This window comes from Panicum virgatum, chromosome 4K (genome assembly GCF_016808335.1).
Source record: "Panicum virgatum strain AP13 chromosome 4K, P.virgatum_v5, whole genome shotgun sequence".
Lineage (NCBI taxonomy): Eukaryota > Viridiplantae > Streptophyta > Magnoliopsida > Poales > Poaceae > Panicum > Panicum virgatum.
In genome coordinates, this window is record NC_053139.1 from 227,162 (window position 1) to 245,385 (window position 18,224).

The 18,224-nt window shown below is 44.3% G+C and overlaps 2 protein-coding genes across 2 annotated transcripts; one reads left to right on the top strand and one right to left on the bottom strand.

Annotated features, from left to right (window-relative positions):
* The first annotated feature begins 987 nt into the window (after positions 1-987).
* LOC120702316 (GDSL esterase/lipase At5g45950-like) lies at positions 988-3,429 on the top strand. Its single transcript, XM_039986043.1, has 5 exons — positions 988-1,641; positions 1,913-2,043; positions 2,354-2,584; positions 2,669-2,921; positions 3,009-3,429. Exons 1-5 carry the CDS (start codon positions 1,002-1,004, stop codon positions 3,194-3,196), a joined length of 1,443 nt encoding a protein of 480 aa, XP_039841977.1. The 5' UTR covers positions 988-1,001; the 3' UTR covers positions 3,197-3,429.
* Positions 3,430-3,944: 515 nt separating this feature from the next.
* On the bottom strand, positions 3,945-5,642 carry LOC120702317 (uncharacterized protein At4g28440-like). The gene is made up of 2 exons (XM_039986044.1): positions 5,217-5,642; positions 3,945-4,492 (listed from the first exon to the last, which is right to left on the bottom strand). The coding sequence occupies exons 1-2, from the start codon at positions 5,530-5,532 to the stop codon at positions 4,296-4,298; spliced, it is 513 nt and encodes a 170-aa protein (XP_039841978.1). The 5' UTR covers positions 5,533-5,642; the 3' UTR covers positions 3,945-4,295.
* Between the last annotated feature and the right edge of the window lie 12,582 nt (positions 5,643-18,224).

The window sequence follows — 18,224 nt, forward strand, 5'->3', positions numbered from 1 at the left end:
GGTTTACACTATAGGCGCCGTTCAACTCTTCCCTCCTGCAATCGGGCCCTTGATCGATCCGCCGTCACAGCCGAGAGCAGTGTCGGACGAGAGGAGGAAGAGGAGGACTCGACGGGCATCGGCGGCGGCAGAAGGAGAGGAGGTTCTGGCAACTGGGGCCGGGAGGAATCGGGAGGGGGTTAAGTGAGCCCAAACATGTCTGTCACGTTGGACCAGCCACGTGTGCATAGCAATCGCATAGCAATCAGCAAAACAGCCATCCAGTCAGCAAAACCAGATTAGAGGGGGGATTAAAGGTGAATAGTGCACCGATTTGCAAAACAGTGGGGGGGGGGGTAAGTGAACGGTAATATTCTTCAAGGGGTTATCCGGACTTTCCTCATAGTACAGGGTAGTAAAATGGACTTTTTCCTTATTATTAAATGCATTTTTGTTTGGGATTTTGCAAGAAGATTACTAGTACAGACTTATCAGAAAAACCTTATCATTCCTTCCAAAAAACCAAAACAGACAGCATTCCCATTCACCAGTTCGACATCATCTATCACAGTTGAAAACACTCGCTACAGTCCTCTGTTCCACTTGTCTGCTTTCAACTTATTCTCACTCACAGAACACTATTGAATCAGCGGATCAGATACCCACCTAATGGGCTAGGCTCAAGCTATTAGCCCCATGGCTAATCTGTTAACTCAAGTGCAGTGCCATTTAATTCAGCCTGAGAACCCTCATCTCATCTCCAAAAACTTGCAAGACCAACTCCCACCCAAAGCTGACTCGTTCGTCGCTACTACACAGACGGACAAATTTAGCCTATTTCACAGTTTCTCCGTCCACAAGATCATATGCATTATTTCTGTTTTTCCTTTTTCAGCTCATCAAGCCTCAAGGTAAAGGAACACAGCTAGCTAGCTCGCAGCCAATGCAAGCTCACACAAAGTAGCCCAGAGCAACCAGCTCCCACCTAACAGGTACCAAATCACCTTTATTTGTTACACCTCATGGCTTTCACAGGGCACCGCGTTTTTCTCATTCATTTTGCATATATACACGGGATTTCATGTTGCTGCTTAGAGCTAGTGCTGCACAAACCCGCTGGATTCTCCCCCCTCCCACAAAACCCAATGCAAGCCATGAGGGGTTTTCAACTGCTGGTCCTAGTGGCCTTGCTTATTGGGGAGTTGCACTGCGCAAGAACAGCACCACCACCAGCAGATGCCCCAGCAACATCACCACAATCTCCCGAGCCACCACCAGCAGATGAGCAAACTCCACCACAGGCGCCGGGGCCATCGCCTCCGCCGCCACGGCGACGGGGATCGCCACATCGACGACCAACAGCACCACTTATGCAGGATCCGGCACCACCGAAGCAGGAGCCGGAGCCGGAGCCAGAACCAGAACCGCCGCGGCTGGTTGTGCCACCAGAGGACTCTCCTGCGCCGGCACCACCCGGAATGATCAACCGCACTATGGGTTGCACCACTCTTCTTGTACTTGGGGACTCAACAGTGGACCCTGGAAACAACAACCACCTGCCCACCACAGCCAGGGCAAATTTCTTGCCCTACGGCTTGAACTTCTACGGGCGCAGGCCCACTGGCCGATTCACCAATGGCCGGTTAGCCACAGATATGTTGGGTAACAAAATGCATATTCATTCTCTGCATCTGCTCTTGCCTACGATACGTACTATTTCTTTTGATTCACAACATGGACTCGAGTAGATATGCATAGTGGTACAACAAAATCATGCATTCACGTCCCTCCTCTGGATAATTAATATACGATGCTCAGGGGATATATGCTCTGCCTGAACAAACAAAGAAGAATACAGGAAAAAAAAACGTATTGTCCTAGTTCCAAGGCCTACTTTTAAGAATACTTAACTGAGAGCTTTGATGTCATGCAGCCGAGAAGCTAGGTATAGCGAGAACTATTCCAGGCTTCTTCGACCCAAGCCTGAGGCTGGCCCAGCTCAGGAGGGGTGTAAGCTTCGCATCGGGAGGTTCTGGATACGACGACAGCACTGCCAACAGAATAGTATGTCATCATAATACAGTGCAAATGCAATAAGATCCACCTTAACAGATTTATAAATGCCAACCAAGTGTGTTACTTGATTAAAACAAAAATAATCGATTCATTCTTTTCACTGGTAAAGCTATGATAGAATTGATGAAGATCAAAATCAAATCGGGTTATTCAAGTGTTACTACTTATTACAGTCACATAGATACAGTAGATGAGGCAATAGAGCAGATTTTCTTAGATGTTCATGTTATACATAGTGGTGTGGACAAGGTTACTTTGAGGTTCTGAACTACTAACCAGACAAGCTTCCTACCTACAGAATGTGGTGTCATTCTCTGCACAACTGCACAACCTTTTCCGTTACAAACTACTCATCCGAACATTGCTTGGACCAAGAAGAGCAGAGCGACTTATTAACAGGGCTACCTTTGTGATAAGCTCTGGTACAAATGATATGCTTTCTGTCTATCTTGCATCAAATCGATCGAATGCAATTAGTATGGAAATGTACGAGAATCACCTGATAGCACGTGTTGCAAATTACACCCAGGTACGCATCTCCCTTTTCAAACAAGCACCTGGCATATAATATAATCCAACATAATTTGTAGCGCATATTTACCATACGTCTCAGGCTATGATAATGCTTGGAGGAAGGAGATTTGTTTTTGTTGGACTGCCCCCAATGGGTTGCTTGCCAATTGCCCGAACTTTGGTCGGCACAGGATCGGACAGATGTGTCGAGACATTAAATCAGCTTGCAACTTCGTTCAACTCGAAGCTAGTTCAACTGTTGAGTTTTATAAATTATCAGCGCCAGATTAGAACCTCATACATAGATACGTATACAGCTATACATGACGCAACAGTGGATCCTAAGACCTTCGGTATGCATCATTTCCCTTTCTAGCAGCCACAAGAAGTAATATTTTTATGGCCTAGCTATCTGATTGCTTGTGTTTTTGGAATGGCAGGCCTAACAGAAGTATCAAGAGGGTGCTGTGGATCAGGGGTAATTGAAGTTGGGCAAACATGCCGAGGGCGAAGAACATGTGGAGATCCCAGCAGGTACTTATACTGGGATGCTGTCCATCCTACAGAGAGGACAAACCAACATTTTGCGAATGTGATGATGGATTCTATTAGAGAACTCTATAGCTAGACTGAGCAAAGAGAGGGCCGTGATTTGGAGTCACAGCTTCATCAGACTCAGACATGAAGGGGCGGCTAGTTTTTATCGGAGTCATGTGTATCCAAATGTACTAGAGTTAATATATAGCTGAATTTGAATGACCCTTATGGCCATTTGTACCACAAAGTGACAAACCGTATTGTGAGGTTGATGATGGGATAGATAGGATTAGTGATATCTTATTAGAAATGTGTGTTGCTATATGTATGGAATCGCATCAGAAGCCATCTCTTGCTTTCCTGAAACGAGCTCCCCAGTGTAGTAAGCGAGAGGAATAGCGATTAAGGTGAGGGCAGTTACCATTGCCATCTCATAGCTATATCCTTTGGTTTCCGCCAGGGAGGTATGGGATCTGCCGGAGCTCGGAACAGAAAGATGGTTTGCTGCGGCTGCCAGCTGGAAGTAGCCAGCCTCTGGCAGTTCCATCCTGGTCACTCCAAAGAATCTGTGTAGAGAGAGATCAGTCTCAGCAAGCCAAGCCAAATAGATGTAGACATGTAGTACTATAAGATGATGCATGGATTGCAGATCATTCCCTCTGTTCGTGTTGGCATCACACAGGCTGGTGTTCATCAGGATCAAGCAATCAATGCTCCCTACAGTCCTCTCTGCAAGGACATCATAAGGGCAACCAACCAATAACAAACGAGCCAGAAAACAAGGCAAATTAGCTATTGCAACGCACATGCAGATTGATGATGCTAGTAAGAGCAACACGTCAACATATCAAAACATCACAACATCCATTATCATCACCCATCTTCATCATATCACAAAGGCATAAACTTAAAGCAGACGTCAAAACGGAAACTGAATCACAAACACCCAATGAGAGAACAGCATTAAGATAGACCAGACCACGCCTCGGAAAGCAACAGCCAGACAGACCACCTGCTGCAGCTGTGCTTGCCGCCGCTGCTGTACATAATTATCCTGCTTCTTCAACATATCTTAAAGCTAACAAGTTCCAATCGCCAGGATAACTAAAAGGAGCCTACTGCTACGGCCGCCTTACTGAAATCTATGTCCACAGCCCAAATTCATTCAACAGAGGGTCATATGACTCTTTTCAATCCTCTTCCTCCGCCACGTCCACCAGCTCGTACTCCACCAGCGACATGTTGTTGTCTTCCTTCACCTTGAAATCAGCAGCGTCAGTCACCTCAATCCTCCCCCACTTGTCGACTGCCAGCCTCATGGTCCCCTTGAACATGTCAATCTTGGCGTTGCGGAAGATGACTGTCGTATCCGGCTTCACAAGGTCAACTGTCCCCACAAAAAAAGGAAATAAAGCAAGGGTAGGTCAGTCGCAAGTCACATTGTAACCAACCAACAGTGATGAATATCACAAAACTATTGCGTAACACATTTACATACGAAAGGGTTCATCATGTGAAATGAGAGGTTGAATTGAAATGATGCAAGTATTACGCGGACTTGAGCTAGCAAGGTATAACGGACAAAATGTTGTTGGTGCACAAAAAGGTCAAATAGCATGCATGTTTGGTGGGCTGGTTGCTTCTGCATGGCCACTAAAGAATACACCATGTGACAGATTACATGTGTGTTAGTCATCCACAATTGAACACAATGAAGCCTGTACGATCAATATTAACATAACAAAAATTGCATATATGGGTGAACAAGTAGCACTGTAGCAGGGGCCGGCTATACATGGGTGAACAAGTAGCAGAGGCTACATAGCCTATTATCGAGCACTTAAAAGCTTGGAGTGCGAACGGGTCATGTAACAGGAGCGCAATATAACAACGGCGTGATACGAAAAAGGAACATATATATATATATATATATATATATAGGAGGAATCGAACAAGGCAGGAAATTGGACATATCTAGATCTATGCAATGCAGGTGACAAGTATAGCATGGTGACGGTGCTGGTGGTGCCCAGATCTGCAATGGTACCAGATGGAATCCCATCCCAGTAGAGACAAAGCAGTTGATGGATCAAGGAAGGAATAGTACGTACTCTGGTCGTTGCGCGCTGTGACGAGGATGGTGCCGGTGTGGTCTCCGACGAGGCACTCGGCGACGCGGGTGCGTCCGAGGTGCGGGGAGTGCTTCTCGAGGACGGTGCGGGCGGAGAGGACGCGGGCGGTGAGGGTGTGGCCGTGCGTCTGGGGGCGCAGCTGGTCGATGGTGGTGAAGACGGGCTTGCGCAGGGGCACCGGCGCGGCGGGACCGCGGGTCTTGGCGGCGTCGGCGGGGGGGCCGCGGCGCACGTAGCCGGTGCCGGGGGGTGGGGGCCCGCGGCGGAAGGAGCCGCGCCTCGCAGGCGTCGACATCGGCGGTGATCCTCTCCCTTCTAAACCCTAGCGGCGGCGGTGGGGGTTGCAGTTAGTGGCGGCCGATACGCCCTATGGAGAGGGAGACAACTTGTTGTTGTTGTTGGGGGTCTCGGCAACTGCCAGGTGGGGTAACAAGACGCACGCCCCCAGCAACGGAAGCCCATTCGACGCCTGACATGCGTGGTATCGTGGGCTGGGCCGAAACGGTTCGTTGGAGACCACATACTAGTTGGGCTGCATCTGAAACGTGGCCCGCCCGCCCGCCCTCATTATTTATCGGAACAAAAAAGAGTTCTATTTATCTCTCTTAACTATGGGTTGAATTTACTTTTCATTTTGAACTCGAAAACCGCCCATCCTATATATCTTCCGGTATATTTTTTCTTCCACATCTTCCAGTGTTTGAGATTCGTGCAACCCTTTTGCAACCGTTGGATTGACACAACCAAACCCTAACTCTCACCCTCTCTCACTTGCGCGCTCCCTCCCTACCCTCGCCGCCATCCCATGCGGCCCGCGCACCTCACCGCCGCTGGCGCTCCCTGCCCCGCCGCCCTCCTGTCCCGCACGTCGCGCCTAACTTGCCGCCACCGCTGCTCCGCGTGGGCACGGCCACCGCTGCCCGCACGCACCTCCGCGGCTCCGCGCGCTGAGCTCGCGCCCGCCTCCGCCCGCCAGTGCCGCCGCCGCGCGCCATGCTCGCCAGCCACCGCCGCCCGCTCGCCCGTGCCGCCGCTGCGCGCCGAGCTCGCCGGAGAAGAAGATTGCTCGTCGGAGAAGAAGCGCTTTCAACATTTTAATTTATTATTTTCAATATTTCGCGCTTCCAATTTCAACATTTTCTCTTTACAGTTCCAACAATTTGAAATCAAATGTTGAATCTGTTTATAACAAATGTTGAGTTAATGCTATCAAAATGTTAAACATATTTGCAGCAGCTAATTGGGCCAAATGAGCTTTAAAGATAGATAGCTTATCTATCTTCCACAAGATGCATAGGAGCCCCCCTCGAAAACTGGATATTTTTCCTCCTCGAACTCGCAAAACCGGATATATATAACCCCTATGGGTGGTTCTCTTTGTGTTTTCCCTCTTTTTCTTTTATATTTATTTCGGATGAAGTTTTGAAAAATCATAGTAAATAAAAAAAATCACAAGTGGGACTCCACAAGAGTATTTCTATGCATTGCATATATTATATGTTATAATTTAACAGAAATATATTTTTATTTTTAAATATATAATTTTTTGTAATTAATTCATATCTACATATTACTTGGTCCGATTATGGTGAAATTTTTATGATGAGCTAATAATTAGTACATTCTTAAATTACTGTAAAATTTTCATGGTCATTGTATTATTTATTCTTGACAAATTGAAGAGTGTGGTATAGCTTGGAATTAAACTCCTAAATCTATAACTCAAGCATAAATGATCTAATGAGCATAAAATTTTTACTACAGCTCGATCATTTAATTATTGGACCACCATAAAAATTTCACTATAATTGAACCAAATAAAATGTAGATATGAATTAATTATAAAAAAATACATATCTAAAATTCAAAATACGCCAAACAGCCCAGGCGTTGTAACAGGGAAGGACCGCCGCCGTCGCACAACGTATATCCGGCCTCGGGGGGCTGGATCTGCAATCCCTGGCCGCCGCCTGAATGCCCGACGCGGGTGCGATGTTGACCAGGGCGGGAGCCTCCTAGGCATTGAGGGAAGCCCTAGCCGCATTCCCAGCAGACACCGGCTTGCGGTGCCCTGCTCCAGCGGCAGTGAGGTGGATAGGAGGTCGGTAGGGGTGGTGGCGGTGGAGGAGGGTGGGGCGCGGCCCAGGTCGCCTCTGGGAGGTGACGACGCGGGAGGGGGGCGGGGGAGGACTACTGCTGGTTTGAAGGCTGTGACAACATCTGTAACAGCGGTACTCATAATTAGGTTTAATTTCAGTAATGCTTTTAGCTGTTCCACTTATTAATGGTTTAATGGTTGTACGTTATTGGGTATATTCATTGGCCCTCTCTGGTTCCCATGTCTATAATATTGAAGTGAGTTGAGTTGACATTGATTGTTCCCAAATATTGTAAAAGTAGTCTGTAGAAATTCTCACACTACCAAATGGGCAATTGTTGCTTTTAGCACTTCATTTTCTTAGGTATTAGTAGTTCATAAGTTGGGACCGCGTGTTCTCTCAGACTGTCACTCGATACAATTTTTCTATCGACTGACCTGTATTTCCTGAAGCTCCACTCCATTTCTCAAGAGTGTAAATTCTGGTATGATGGTCAAGCTTGCTTGTTCTGATGGTCTAGACAGTATATATAACAAAGGACTTTGACAATTAATTCTTGTAATGGGGAGACCTATCTGTTACGATGCAGGATGCAATTGAAGAATGCCGAAAGCTCTGTGGTGGGAATGGTTACTTGAACAGCAGTGGGGTTTCCTGAATTGTTTTGCTGTTTATGTTCGTGCTTGCACCTACCGACCTACGAAGGAGACAATGTTGTTTTGCTTTTGCAGGTTTGTGTGGTATTCCTTGGTTGTAATGATACTAATCAACAATCATGCTTTTAGCTAGTGTTAGTTATTGTTTGTGTATGTGTGACTGCATAATTTATTTTCATGCCTTTAAATATGCTTCTATTTTGGTCTGTTAATTGCCTTTGGTGGTGCCAGTAGGTTGCACGTATTCTAATGAAGACTGATGGCTTCTGGGAAGGAACTTGTTGGTACAATGGCTTACATCGGCAAAGTACGATTTATTACCTGTTGCCCGTATTCTAAGGAAGACTTGCTTACATGCGTGTTGTAGTAATAATTCATTGCCTTATGTTTAGGCACTCAGGTTATAGGATACGCTCAAGGCATGTAGAGTGCATAAAGCAGTAGAACCAAAGAACTCTGTCTACATCTGTCGAAACTATTGCCTGTTGTTCATTTACTGTATATGTGTCACAGAACCGCCAAGTTAAACGGCTTAATTAAGCGTAATGGCTATCATTTGAACGCATCAGTCACATTAGCTTAATTAAGTGTAACCTGACCGCCTGTTTTCAACCCACAGGCCGATCGAAACACACCAGAAGTCTCGCGCGACGGCGAGCGCAGACGGTACCAGCATGATACAATTTTACAAAATAGTAAACAATATTAAGGTATTCACAAAATGACTTTTACAAATTAAAGTTCATATAATAGATAACAGCAGCGGTAGAGAGATTCTAACATGAGGAAGATTTTCATTAGAAATCAACTGAAATAAAATGAAGTAAAACGATAACTACGATGACGTGAGGACGTCACATCGAGCCCACTGATGCGAATCTTGGTTAGCTTCTATACCTGAAACAGGGTAAACAACAAACCCTGAGTATACTAATACTCAGCAAGACTTACCCGACCAGTGGGTATAACTTAGCCCACATATCTAGACATGCAAAGCCTTCTGGCTGGTGGATTTATTTGCAGAAAAGCATCTAAGGGTAGATCCTTAAATTCAATATTTTAGCTCCAAATTTCCATATGCTTAAACCATCAACTAGTATTTGCATCTTCTAAGCAACCATAGCAAACATTGAAATATTAAATCAAGATAATTAATTTCTAACCACCATTTAAATTCCATATAGCATCACTACGATGTGGTGCTGTGATCAAGGTGCTCATATCCGAGATGCGACGTACGGCGGATCGATCCGATTTAACCTTGCAAGGTGGACCTAACCAACACGGCACGTATTTGCCCCGTCGGACAATACAAACCAACCATTCCCCTCCCCGCCTCGAACTACAGAACCGCCCCACCTACATATAGTCAGCCGGGCTCAACGAGAGACCACCAAAAGTAAACATATGCATCCCAATTCTCCGCGACTACCCGACTCGCCCTAAGGGGTGGTGATGAAGTTCTGTACTTTCGAAACAAGGCAGTACTCAGCTTACCGGTTTCGACTACCTCCTACTCCCGGCATGCGGTTAGTACAATTCAAACTCGATCACAGGGCCAGACAACGAACGGTCCTTAACCGACACAGACGGGGCTAGCCTTTCCCCGCCCGGTCTCCATTTTCTTTTCCTTATCCAACCTATTCCAATATTCCATATACTCAAAATAACGAGATATCCTATATCTCGCGAGTGACCAGGAATCACTCGACTTCTACCGAGATCTTATTACGCATAGCATTTCTATCGTCCTATACATACTAGTATAACTCCAGGGAACCTAGGGATCATGCAACTAGAGTTCCAAACAATTCCTAAACCTAATGCACAAGTAATAGAAACATATATAGGTGTCATAAATTTGAAATATAGGATGTGCACCGGGGCTTGCCTGGGATTAACACTAAGTCAGTGTTAGTTAGATGATACTCGCTTGGCGAGCATCTGCCTTCGGTCATGCACATCGGGATCCATCCATCCATCTTCTAGATGTGTCCACCATTCACCGTCTTCTGGCTCGGCTTCAATGTCACATCCCTCACGTGGTTCATCTATCGTACCTAAATGAAATGCAGCAATGCATATGTATGAATGCACAGTTCTGAGTTGCTCAACAATATAGATGCTATTATTTTTCCTTCACGATAAAGTTGTAGTCTAACAAGTAGCAAACAATCATATCACATGGGCAATCGTTTATAGAGTAGTTAACTACATTTCTAACTACCCAGGGCATCATGATCAACGGCACAAAAGAAGTTCACTAACTGCACAAACAAGCAGTAGTTGATTCCTATAACATGCAGGTCATGGCTTGCTAATAATTAAATAACTCAGTACATAAACAACAACAATTTCAGCAAAAATTATTCTAAACAGAAGGTACAGAGAGCAATCTAATCTGTAAAAATCATTTCTTTTCATGCATCCATTTAATCCGAACAATTCATTCATTCAGACAACTCTTAAAACAAGATTGAATTATACAGGTCAAACCAGAGCAATAAAGAAGTTGAAAATTTAACAGGAGGTCGACACAGGGATGACTTAGCTACTATGAATTTTTCATGATTTTATCTACACAGAATTAATTCTGAGAAAATAAACAAAACCAACATCAATCTAACAAGATTCATTTTTAACTTCTGTTCTAGTCATGAACTGGTGGTCAAACTTCATGGAAAAGCTAATCTATTAAAAAATAACACTCAGAAATATTTTCATGATTTAAAGGACTGAACTTCAAGGATGCAATTCAAATTGGTATCACGCTTCAAAGGTTTACCCTATATACCTTAGCATCACTTAGTAGTGATAACAATCCCACAAATTTCATATTTATGCATGTGTGTGAGTTTAAAACCAAATCTCTTGAGCACATATGTAGGGGGAGTTATCACTACCAAGTTGGATTTTTATGGTGCTTATCCAATCTTTCACAAGTGGTCTTATTGGTGGATAAGAAACATAAAATCCAAACCAAGTTAGCTATTTACACATGTGTGAAGTGCTAGCTTGGAATATGCTTAATTTCCATATCTTTGTAGAGTTGTCATCAATTACCAAAAAGGGGGAGATTGAAAGGCCCTTGTTTGGTTTTGGTAATTGAGTGACAACTTAGGTGGACTAATAAGTATTTATGTTGAGATACACAGGAGATTAGTCCACACAAAGACACTAGTATGAGCAACGTGTGCCATGGAGGAGAAATGGCTAAAGGTTGATGCTATGCTCATATATTGTGATCGAGGAGCTCATTGCATATGAGACATGACATGGAGTTATGTGACTAAAGTGGAGAAGATCAAGACAAGGCTTGGCTTGATGGACCGGTTGCAATGGAGAAGGGCAAGTCAAGGCTTTGAAGCGAGGGACCGCGAGGCGGTGAAGCTTGGGCAAGATTTGGCGCCGATGGACCAAGGCAACGGTGAAGAGCGAGCAAGGTCAAGATCGATGGACCAAAGAGGTCATGTGATGATATGGAGTGGATCATATCATTTAAGAAAGATCAAGCCAAGTGTTGACTCATGATGATGATCAAAAGGCTTGATGGAGTTTGGTGCTTGTGTGGCATCAACATTTGGGAAGATGAAATGGAATGCGCAAGGCAAAGGTATGACTTGTAGGGCATTTCATTTCACCGGTCAAAGGTTGTGTAGAGAAGTGCATGACCGGATTTAGGATAGATGGCCGTACTATCAAGAGGGGCAAACTTGTTTGCATATCGGTCATCTAGTGCCACTTGAGCGATCTAACATTACGATGTTGCTAGGATCGAGTGGCGTGGTGAGATCAAGTGAAAGTCCTTTGAAAATGATTGTGAAATGCTAACACACATGCACATAGTGTTGTTCACGTGGTTGTGTTGGAACATTTGCAAAGGAAAAAGAGTTGGAGTTGATGTTGATCAACTTTGGGAAGCAAGAAAGGTTTTTCGGTTTTCTCCGGAAATTAGGTGGTCTCTTGGAGTGGAATACTGCTTTGATCCATTGTGTTTTGGATCAAGTATTTAGTTGGGTTGTGTAGCCCTCTGAATTAGCTTTCCATAGAGTCCAAAATCACCTAATTTGGACATCGGAGCTAGGAGTTATGACCGTTTTACCGAGGTACATTTCTGCTGGAAATAGACCTGCGGACGGTCCGCCCTTGGGGGGCGGACGGTCCGCCGTTATCTCGGATAAGCTCGAACAGAACCGTTTTTGGCTCTGTGGGTGATCTAAAATGACCTGCGGACCGTCTGGTCCATGGGGGCGGACGGTCTGCCTTTAAAAGCTGAAACGGGCGCAGAAACTTGGTTGTTCTGTCTTGGGTGTCCAAAATGAACTGCGGACCGTCCGGTCCTTGGGGGCGTACAGTCCGCCTCCTACTGAAAATTCTGGGACAGAAACACTGCGGTTTCTGTGTGTGCTCACGTTTTGAACTGCGGACAGTCCGCTCCAGGGGTGCGGACAGTCCGCCGGTCACTTCCAGATTTAGTCAGAGACGTTTGCAAATCGGTTGGTTCGAAGTTTTGAACCGCGGACAGTCCTGCCCCAGGGGCGCGGACAGTCCGCCCGGGGCTCTAACGGTCGACTCTGACACATAATCATTGCAGTTCTAGCCGTTGGTTTTAAATGGCGGACGGTCCGGTTTTTGTGAGGCGGACAGTCCGCGAAAACTCAGTTTTCACGGGATTTGAGTGTAACGGCTAGTTTGGGGCCTCCCTCTATAAATAGAGGGTGTGGCCGGCCATTTGAGAGGGCTGAGCACCTTGGGGACTTGGTGTCCATGTGTGAGAGTGCTTGAGAGCCCTCTACTCACTCTAATTTGATAGTAATCATCCGATCGAGTGAGAGAGCGATTCTAGTGCGATTGCTTTGAGAGATTGCATCGAGTGGCACTAGGTGATCGTGTTGCAAGCCGGTGTGCTTGTTACTCTTGGAGGTTGCCACCTCCTAGACGGCTTGGTGGCAAGAGACTCCGTTGAAGCCCGCAAGAAGTTTGTGCGGTGCTCCGGAGAAGAGTTTGTGAGGGGTATTGTGCTCACCCCGCGGGAGCCGTGAAGAGCAACTCTAGTTGAGCGAGACTTGAAGAGCAACAAGTGGTCCGGCCAGATCATGTGCTAGAGCTCGGTGTGAGCACTCCATGTGGGAGAGTGTGACTTGAGAGTCACCACTAGCAAGAGGATCGGCGGCAACCTTGGAGCTTGTCTCAACGGGGATTAGCTTGGTGGCAACCAAGTGAACCTCGGGATAAAAATCACCGTGTCAACTTTGTCTACTCTTCTCGGTGGTTTGCATTCTCCAAATCACAAGCATTGTATTTACATTCTTCTATATCTTGTGCTTGTGTAGTTGCTCTCAAGTGATTAGTTAGCTTGTGTAGCTTGCTAATCAACTTCTTGCTTGTGTAGCTAGAAGTAGAGATCCTAGTGTAACTAGTTAGCTTGTGTAGCTTAATTAGTTGCTCTTGCTTAGATTGTGTAGCTAAGCAAGTTGAGCACTTGGATTTGGATTGTGTATCCTTGTCCTTGAGCATCTAGTGAGCTTAGGTTTGGCTTTGTGCTTTTGCTCATTAGAATTGTTTAGGAGCTCCCCCGGTTTGTGAAGTACTAGTGCTTAGGCTTGTGTGACTTGACATTAGAATTGTTAGGAGAGCTCTTACTAGCTTGGCACTCCATTTGCTTTGTGTAGGATCCTTTTTGGAGGTGCTTTAGAGTCATAGTTAGAGGGGTGAAGTCTTGGCTAAGCGAATAGTTTCAATTCCGCATAAGTTTCGGTTAGCCGGCGTAATTAGTATTAGAAAGGACTATTCACCCCCCCTCTAGTCCGCCATCTCGACCCTACAAGTGGTATCAGAGCCGAGGTCTCTCATTTGTGGTCCTTACCGACCCGAGAGGATGGCGACTTATGGGCTAGATGTTGAGTGTCCACACATTTTTGATGGCACACACTTTGCACTGTGGAAAAATTGGATGATATGCAATTTTAAATTTATTTGCCCTCAAATGTGGTGGATGGTGGATGTAGGTTTTTCTCATGTGTTAGATGAAGGAAATCTAACTCCAACACAAGAGAAATGCCTAGATCTAGACATCCAAGCTACTAACATATTATTTAGATCTTTGCATGATTGCATTCTTTGTGAGGTCATGGACCAGGAAACCGCCCATGAGATTTGGAGTTATCTAAATGAGAAATATGGGGCGGCCTCCGATGATCATGATGATTTTAAGGCCCTAGAGGAAATATATGAGGATGGTGAGCATATCCACGACATGGTAGTTGTGGAAGATTGCTCCACCTCATGGTCAAGTGATGATGATGATCAATCTACAACAAGCTCACTTGACATAATTGATGGTGATGATTCAAGTGTTGCAAATGATAATCCTACTCCAAGCACACTTATTAATAAAGTTGGTTCATGCATGGATGATATTTATACTTCAAGCTCATCTCCATCATCACATTGCTTCATGTCACAAGGTGACACAAAGGTATCAAATTGCAATGTGATTGATCCTAATTCATATGATGAGCTCTTGAATAGATATGCTAGCATGACCAAATTATTTGAGGAAGTGTTAGCCAAAACAATCAAATTTGAAAAAGAAAACTCTTTTCTCAAAGACACATGTGAACAACAAAAGCATCTACTTTATGTCATGAGTTGTTCACATGAGGAGTTAAAATTGACTCATGAGGAGCTTAGTGTTGCTCATGAGAATTTGGTACTAGACCATGCTTTACTCACTAACAAGCTTTCCAGTAAAGTAATTAAAACTAGTGAGAGCTCATCACATGGGTCAAAGGATCAATTGCAAAATATTGCTAACCCTTGTGATGTAGGCAAGAAACATGTATCCACCTCATGTGATGATTTATTGTCTATGCCATGTACTTCACATATAGATGCTTGTTCTTCTTCTACTATGCAATATGAGACTAACCTGGTAGAAGAAAACAAAGAGCTCCAAAGTCAAGTGAAGTATTTGAGCAACAAGATAGAGAGATGGACAAAATCAAAAGTCACCCTTGAAAGCATAATAAAAAATCAAAGAAGCTTCGGTGACATGAGCGGCATTGGTTCCATCGAGAGCAAAGCCAAAGGCAAGAAATGAGGCAAAAATAAATATAATAGAAAGATGAAGAAGTAAGAAGAAATGAAGCTATCTCATTTCATGTGCTTTCAATGCCATGAGATGGGACATCTTGCAAATGATTGCCCCAACAAAGAAAAGCTAAAGTTGAAGAAGGAAGAAGAGAAGCTTAAACATATCAAATACTTCAAGTGCCGCACTTGGGGTCACCTCACCTCAATGTGCCCAATCAAGCAATTGGTGAAGCAACAAGAACCTCAACCAAAGCCACAAGAAATCAACTGAAATAAAATGAAGTAAAACGATAACTACGATGACGTGAGGACGTCACATCGAGCCCACTGATGCGAATCCTGGTTAGCTTCTATACCTGAAACAGGGTAAACAACAAACCCTGAGTATACTAATACTCAGCAAGACTTACCCGACTAGTGGGTATAACTTAGCCCACATATCTAGACATGCAAAGCCTTCTGGCTGGTGGATTTATTTGCAGAAAAGCATCTAAGAGTAGATCCTTAAATTCAATATTTTAGCTCCAAATTTCCATATGCTTAAACCATCAACTAGTATTTGCACCTTCTAAGCAACCATTGAAATATTAAATCAAGATAATTAATTTTTAACCACCATTTAAATTCCATATAGCATCACTACGATGTGGTGCTGTGATCAAGGTGCTCATATCCGAGATGCGACGTACGGCGGATCGATCCGATTTAACCTTGCAAGGTGGACCTAACCAACACGGCACGTATTTGCCCCGTCGGACAATACAAACCAACCATTCCCTTCCCCGCCTCGAACTACAGAACCGCCCCACCTACATATAGTCAGCCGGGCTCAACGAGAGACCACCAAAAGTAAACATATGCATCCCAATTCTCCGCGACTACCCGACTCGCCCTAAGGGGTGGTGATGAAGTTATGTACTTTCGAAACAAGGCAGTACTCGGCTTACCGGTTTCGACTACCTCCTACTCCCGGCATGCGGTTAGTACAATTCAAACTCAATCACAGGGCCAGACAACGAACGGTCCTTAACCGACACAGATGGGGCTAGCCTTTCCCCGCCCGGTCTCCATTTTCTTTTCCTTATCCAACCTATTCCAATATTCCATATACTCAAAATAACGAGATATCCTATATCTCGCGAGTGACCAGGAATCACTCGACTTCTACCGAGATCTTATTACGCATAGCATTTCTATCGTCCTATACATACTAGTATAACTCCAGGGAACCTAGGGATCATGCAACTAGAGTTCCAAACAATTCCTAAACCTAATGCACAAGTAATAGAAACATATATAGGTGTCATAAATTTGAAATATAGGATGTGCACCGGGGCTTGCCTGGGATTAACACTAAGTCAGTGTTAGTTAGATGATACTCGCTTGGCGAGCATCTGCCTTCGGTCATGCACATCGGGATCCATCCATCCATCTTCTAGATGTGTCCACCATTCACCGTCTTCTGGCTCGGCTTCAATGTCACATCCCTCACGTGGTTCATCTATCGTACCTAAATGAAATGCAGCAATGCATATGTATGAATGCACAGTTCTGAGTTGCTCAACAATATAAATGCTATTATTTTTCCTTCACGATAAAGTTGTAGTCTAACAAGTAGCAAACAATCATATCACATGGGCAATCGTTTATAGAGTAGTTAACTACATTTCTAACTACCCAGGGCATCATGATCAACGGCACAAAAGAAGATTCACTAACTGCACAAACAAGCAGTAGTTGATTCCTATAACATGCAGGTCATGGCTTGCTAATAATTAAATAACTCAGTACATAAACAACAACAATTTCAGCAAAAATTATTCTAAACAGAAGGTACAGAGAGCAATCTAATCTGTAAAAATCATTTCTTTTCATGCATCCATTTAATCCGAACAATTCATTCATTCAGACAACTCTTAAAACAAGATTGAATTATACAGGTCAAACCAGAACAATAAAGAAGTTGAAAATTTAACAGGAGGTCGACACAGGGATGACTTAGCTACTGTGAATTTTTCATGATTTTATCTACACAGAATTAATTCTGAGAAAATAAACAAAACCAACATCAATCTAACAAGATTCATTTTTAACTTCTGTTCTAGTCATGAACTGGTGCTCAAACTTCATGGAAAGGCTAATCTATTCAAAAATAACACTCAAAAATATTTTCATGATTTAAAGGACAGAAATATTTTCATGATTTAAAAACAACATAAATTATTTATCATAATTAAAGTCTACTAAACAAGTATTAAATAAAAGAAATATCTACACAAATCTATAATTAACGAAATTTGGACAGTGGTGTTCATTTAGTATTGGAAATACACAGAAAAGGTTTCATACATATATCTAAATCAGAACATCTAGAAATAAAAGAATATATTATTCTACTATATCTAGCCAAGACTAGGGTTTCATCTAGTTAAAAGTATTAACTTTTGCTCAAATTTTTACACAAAGCTAAGCATGGCATGAAGTAGTTACCCACCAAAAATAACCCATAGTTAGTGAGTAGAACTCCTAGAATAATTATAACCTATGTAATCTAATCTTTTTCCTAGATTAAAATACAGACAGAAAATAAACATGTGCATGTAATGAAAGTTGTATATCTTGTTGCAAGGATTCCAGAACATTTGGATTTTCATTTTTATGATTTTTCTACGAATTTATAGGAATTTTCAAAGTTTGCTGTTTTGGAAAACAAAAGAAAAAGGAAAGGAAATCTTGCATCTAGACCCTGGACTTCTATTTCCTTCTCACTGTGGGTCCCTGGCCGGGTTGGGAAACAGAGGAGGGGCGGGTGGCCGGAATCTGGCGAGGTTCGGCCCCGGTGGCGAGGGGGAAGTTGGGGAAAAGGTTGAGGGGGCTCGTGCGCACCTATGGCTGGTGGTTTGGGGACTCGGGGTGGTCTGTAGTGGTGGCGCCACGGCGAGCGGCGGGCCGGCGGCGAACTGAGCCACGGCGGCGGCGCTCCGGCGTGGTGTGGAGGTGATGGCCGGGCCCGGGAGCTTCGTTGGGACGAGAGCAAACGGATTTGGGGGTTGGTGGGGGTCGGCGCTGGCTCGAGCGGCGGCTCGGCGTGGAGGGGTGGCCATGGCCATGGCGGGCGTGGCGGCGTGGCCGTTCCG

Bases quoted from the DNA above. Each gene is read 5' to 3' on its own strand.
- LOC120702316 (XM_039986043.1), top strand. From the start codon at position 1,002: ATGGCTTTCACAGGGCACCGCGTTTTTCTCATTCATTTTGCATATATA. The intron at 1,642-1,912 runs GTAACAAAATGC...GATGTCATGCAG, and splicing joins GTTAGCCACAGATATGTTGG to CCGAGAAGCTAGGTATAGCG. The intron at 2,922-3,008 runs GTATGCATCATT...TTGGAATGGCAG, and splicing joins AGTGGATCCTAAGACCTTCG to GCCTAACAGAAGTATCAAGA.
- LOC120702317 (XM_039986044.1), bottom strand. From the start codon at position 5,532: ATGTCGACGCCTGCGAGGCGCGGCTCCTTCCGCCGCGGGCCCCCACCC. The intron at 4,493-5,216 runs GTACGTACTATT...TTGTGGGGACAG, and splicing joins CACAGCGCGCAACGACCAGA to TTGACCTTGTGAAGCCGGAT.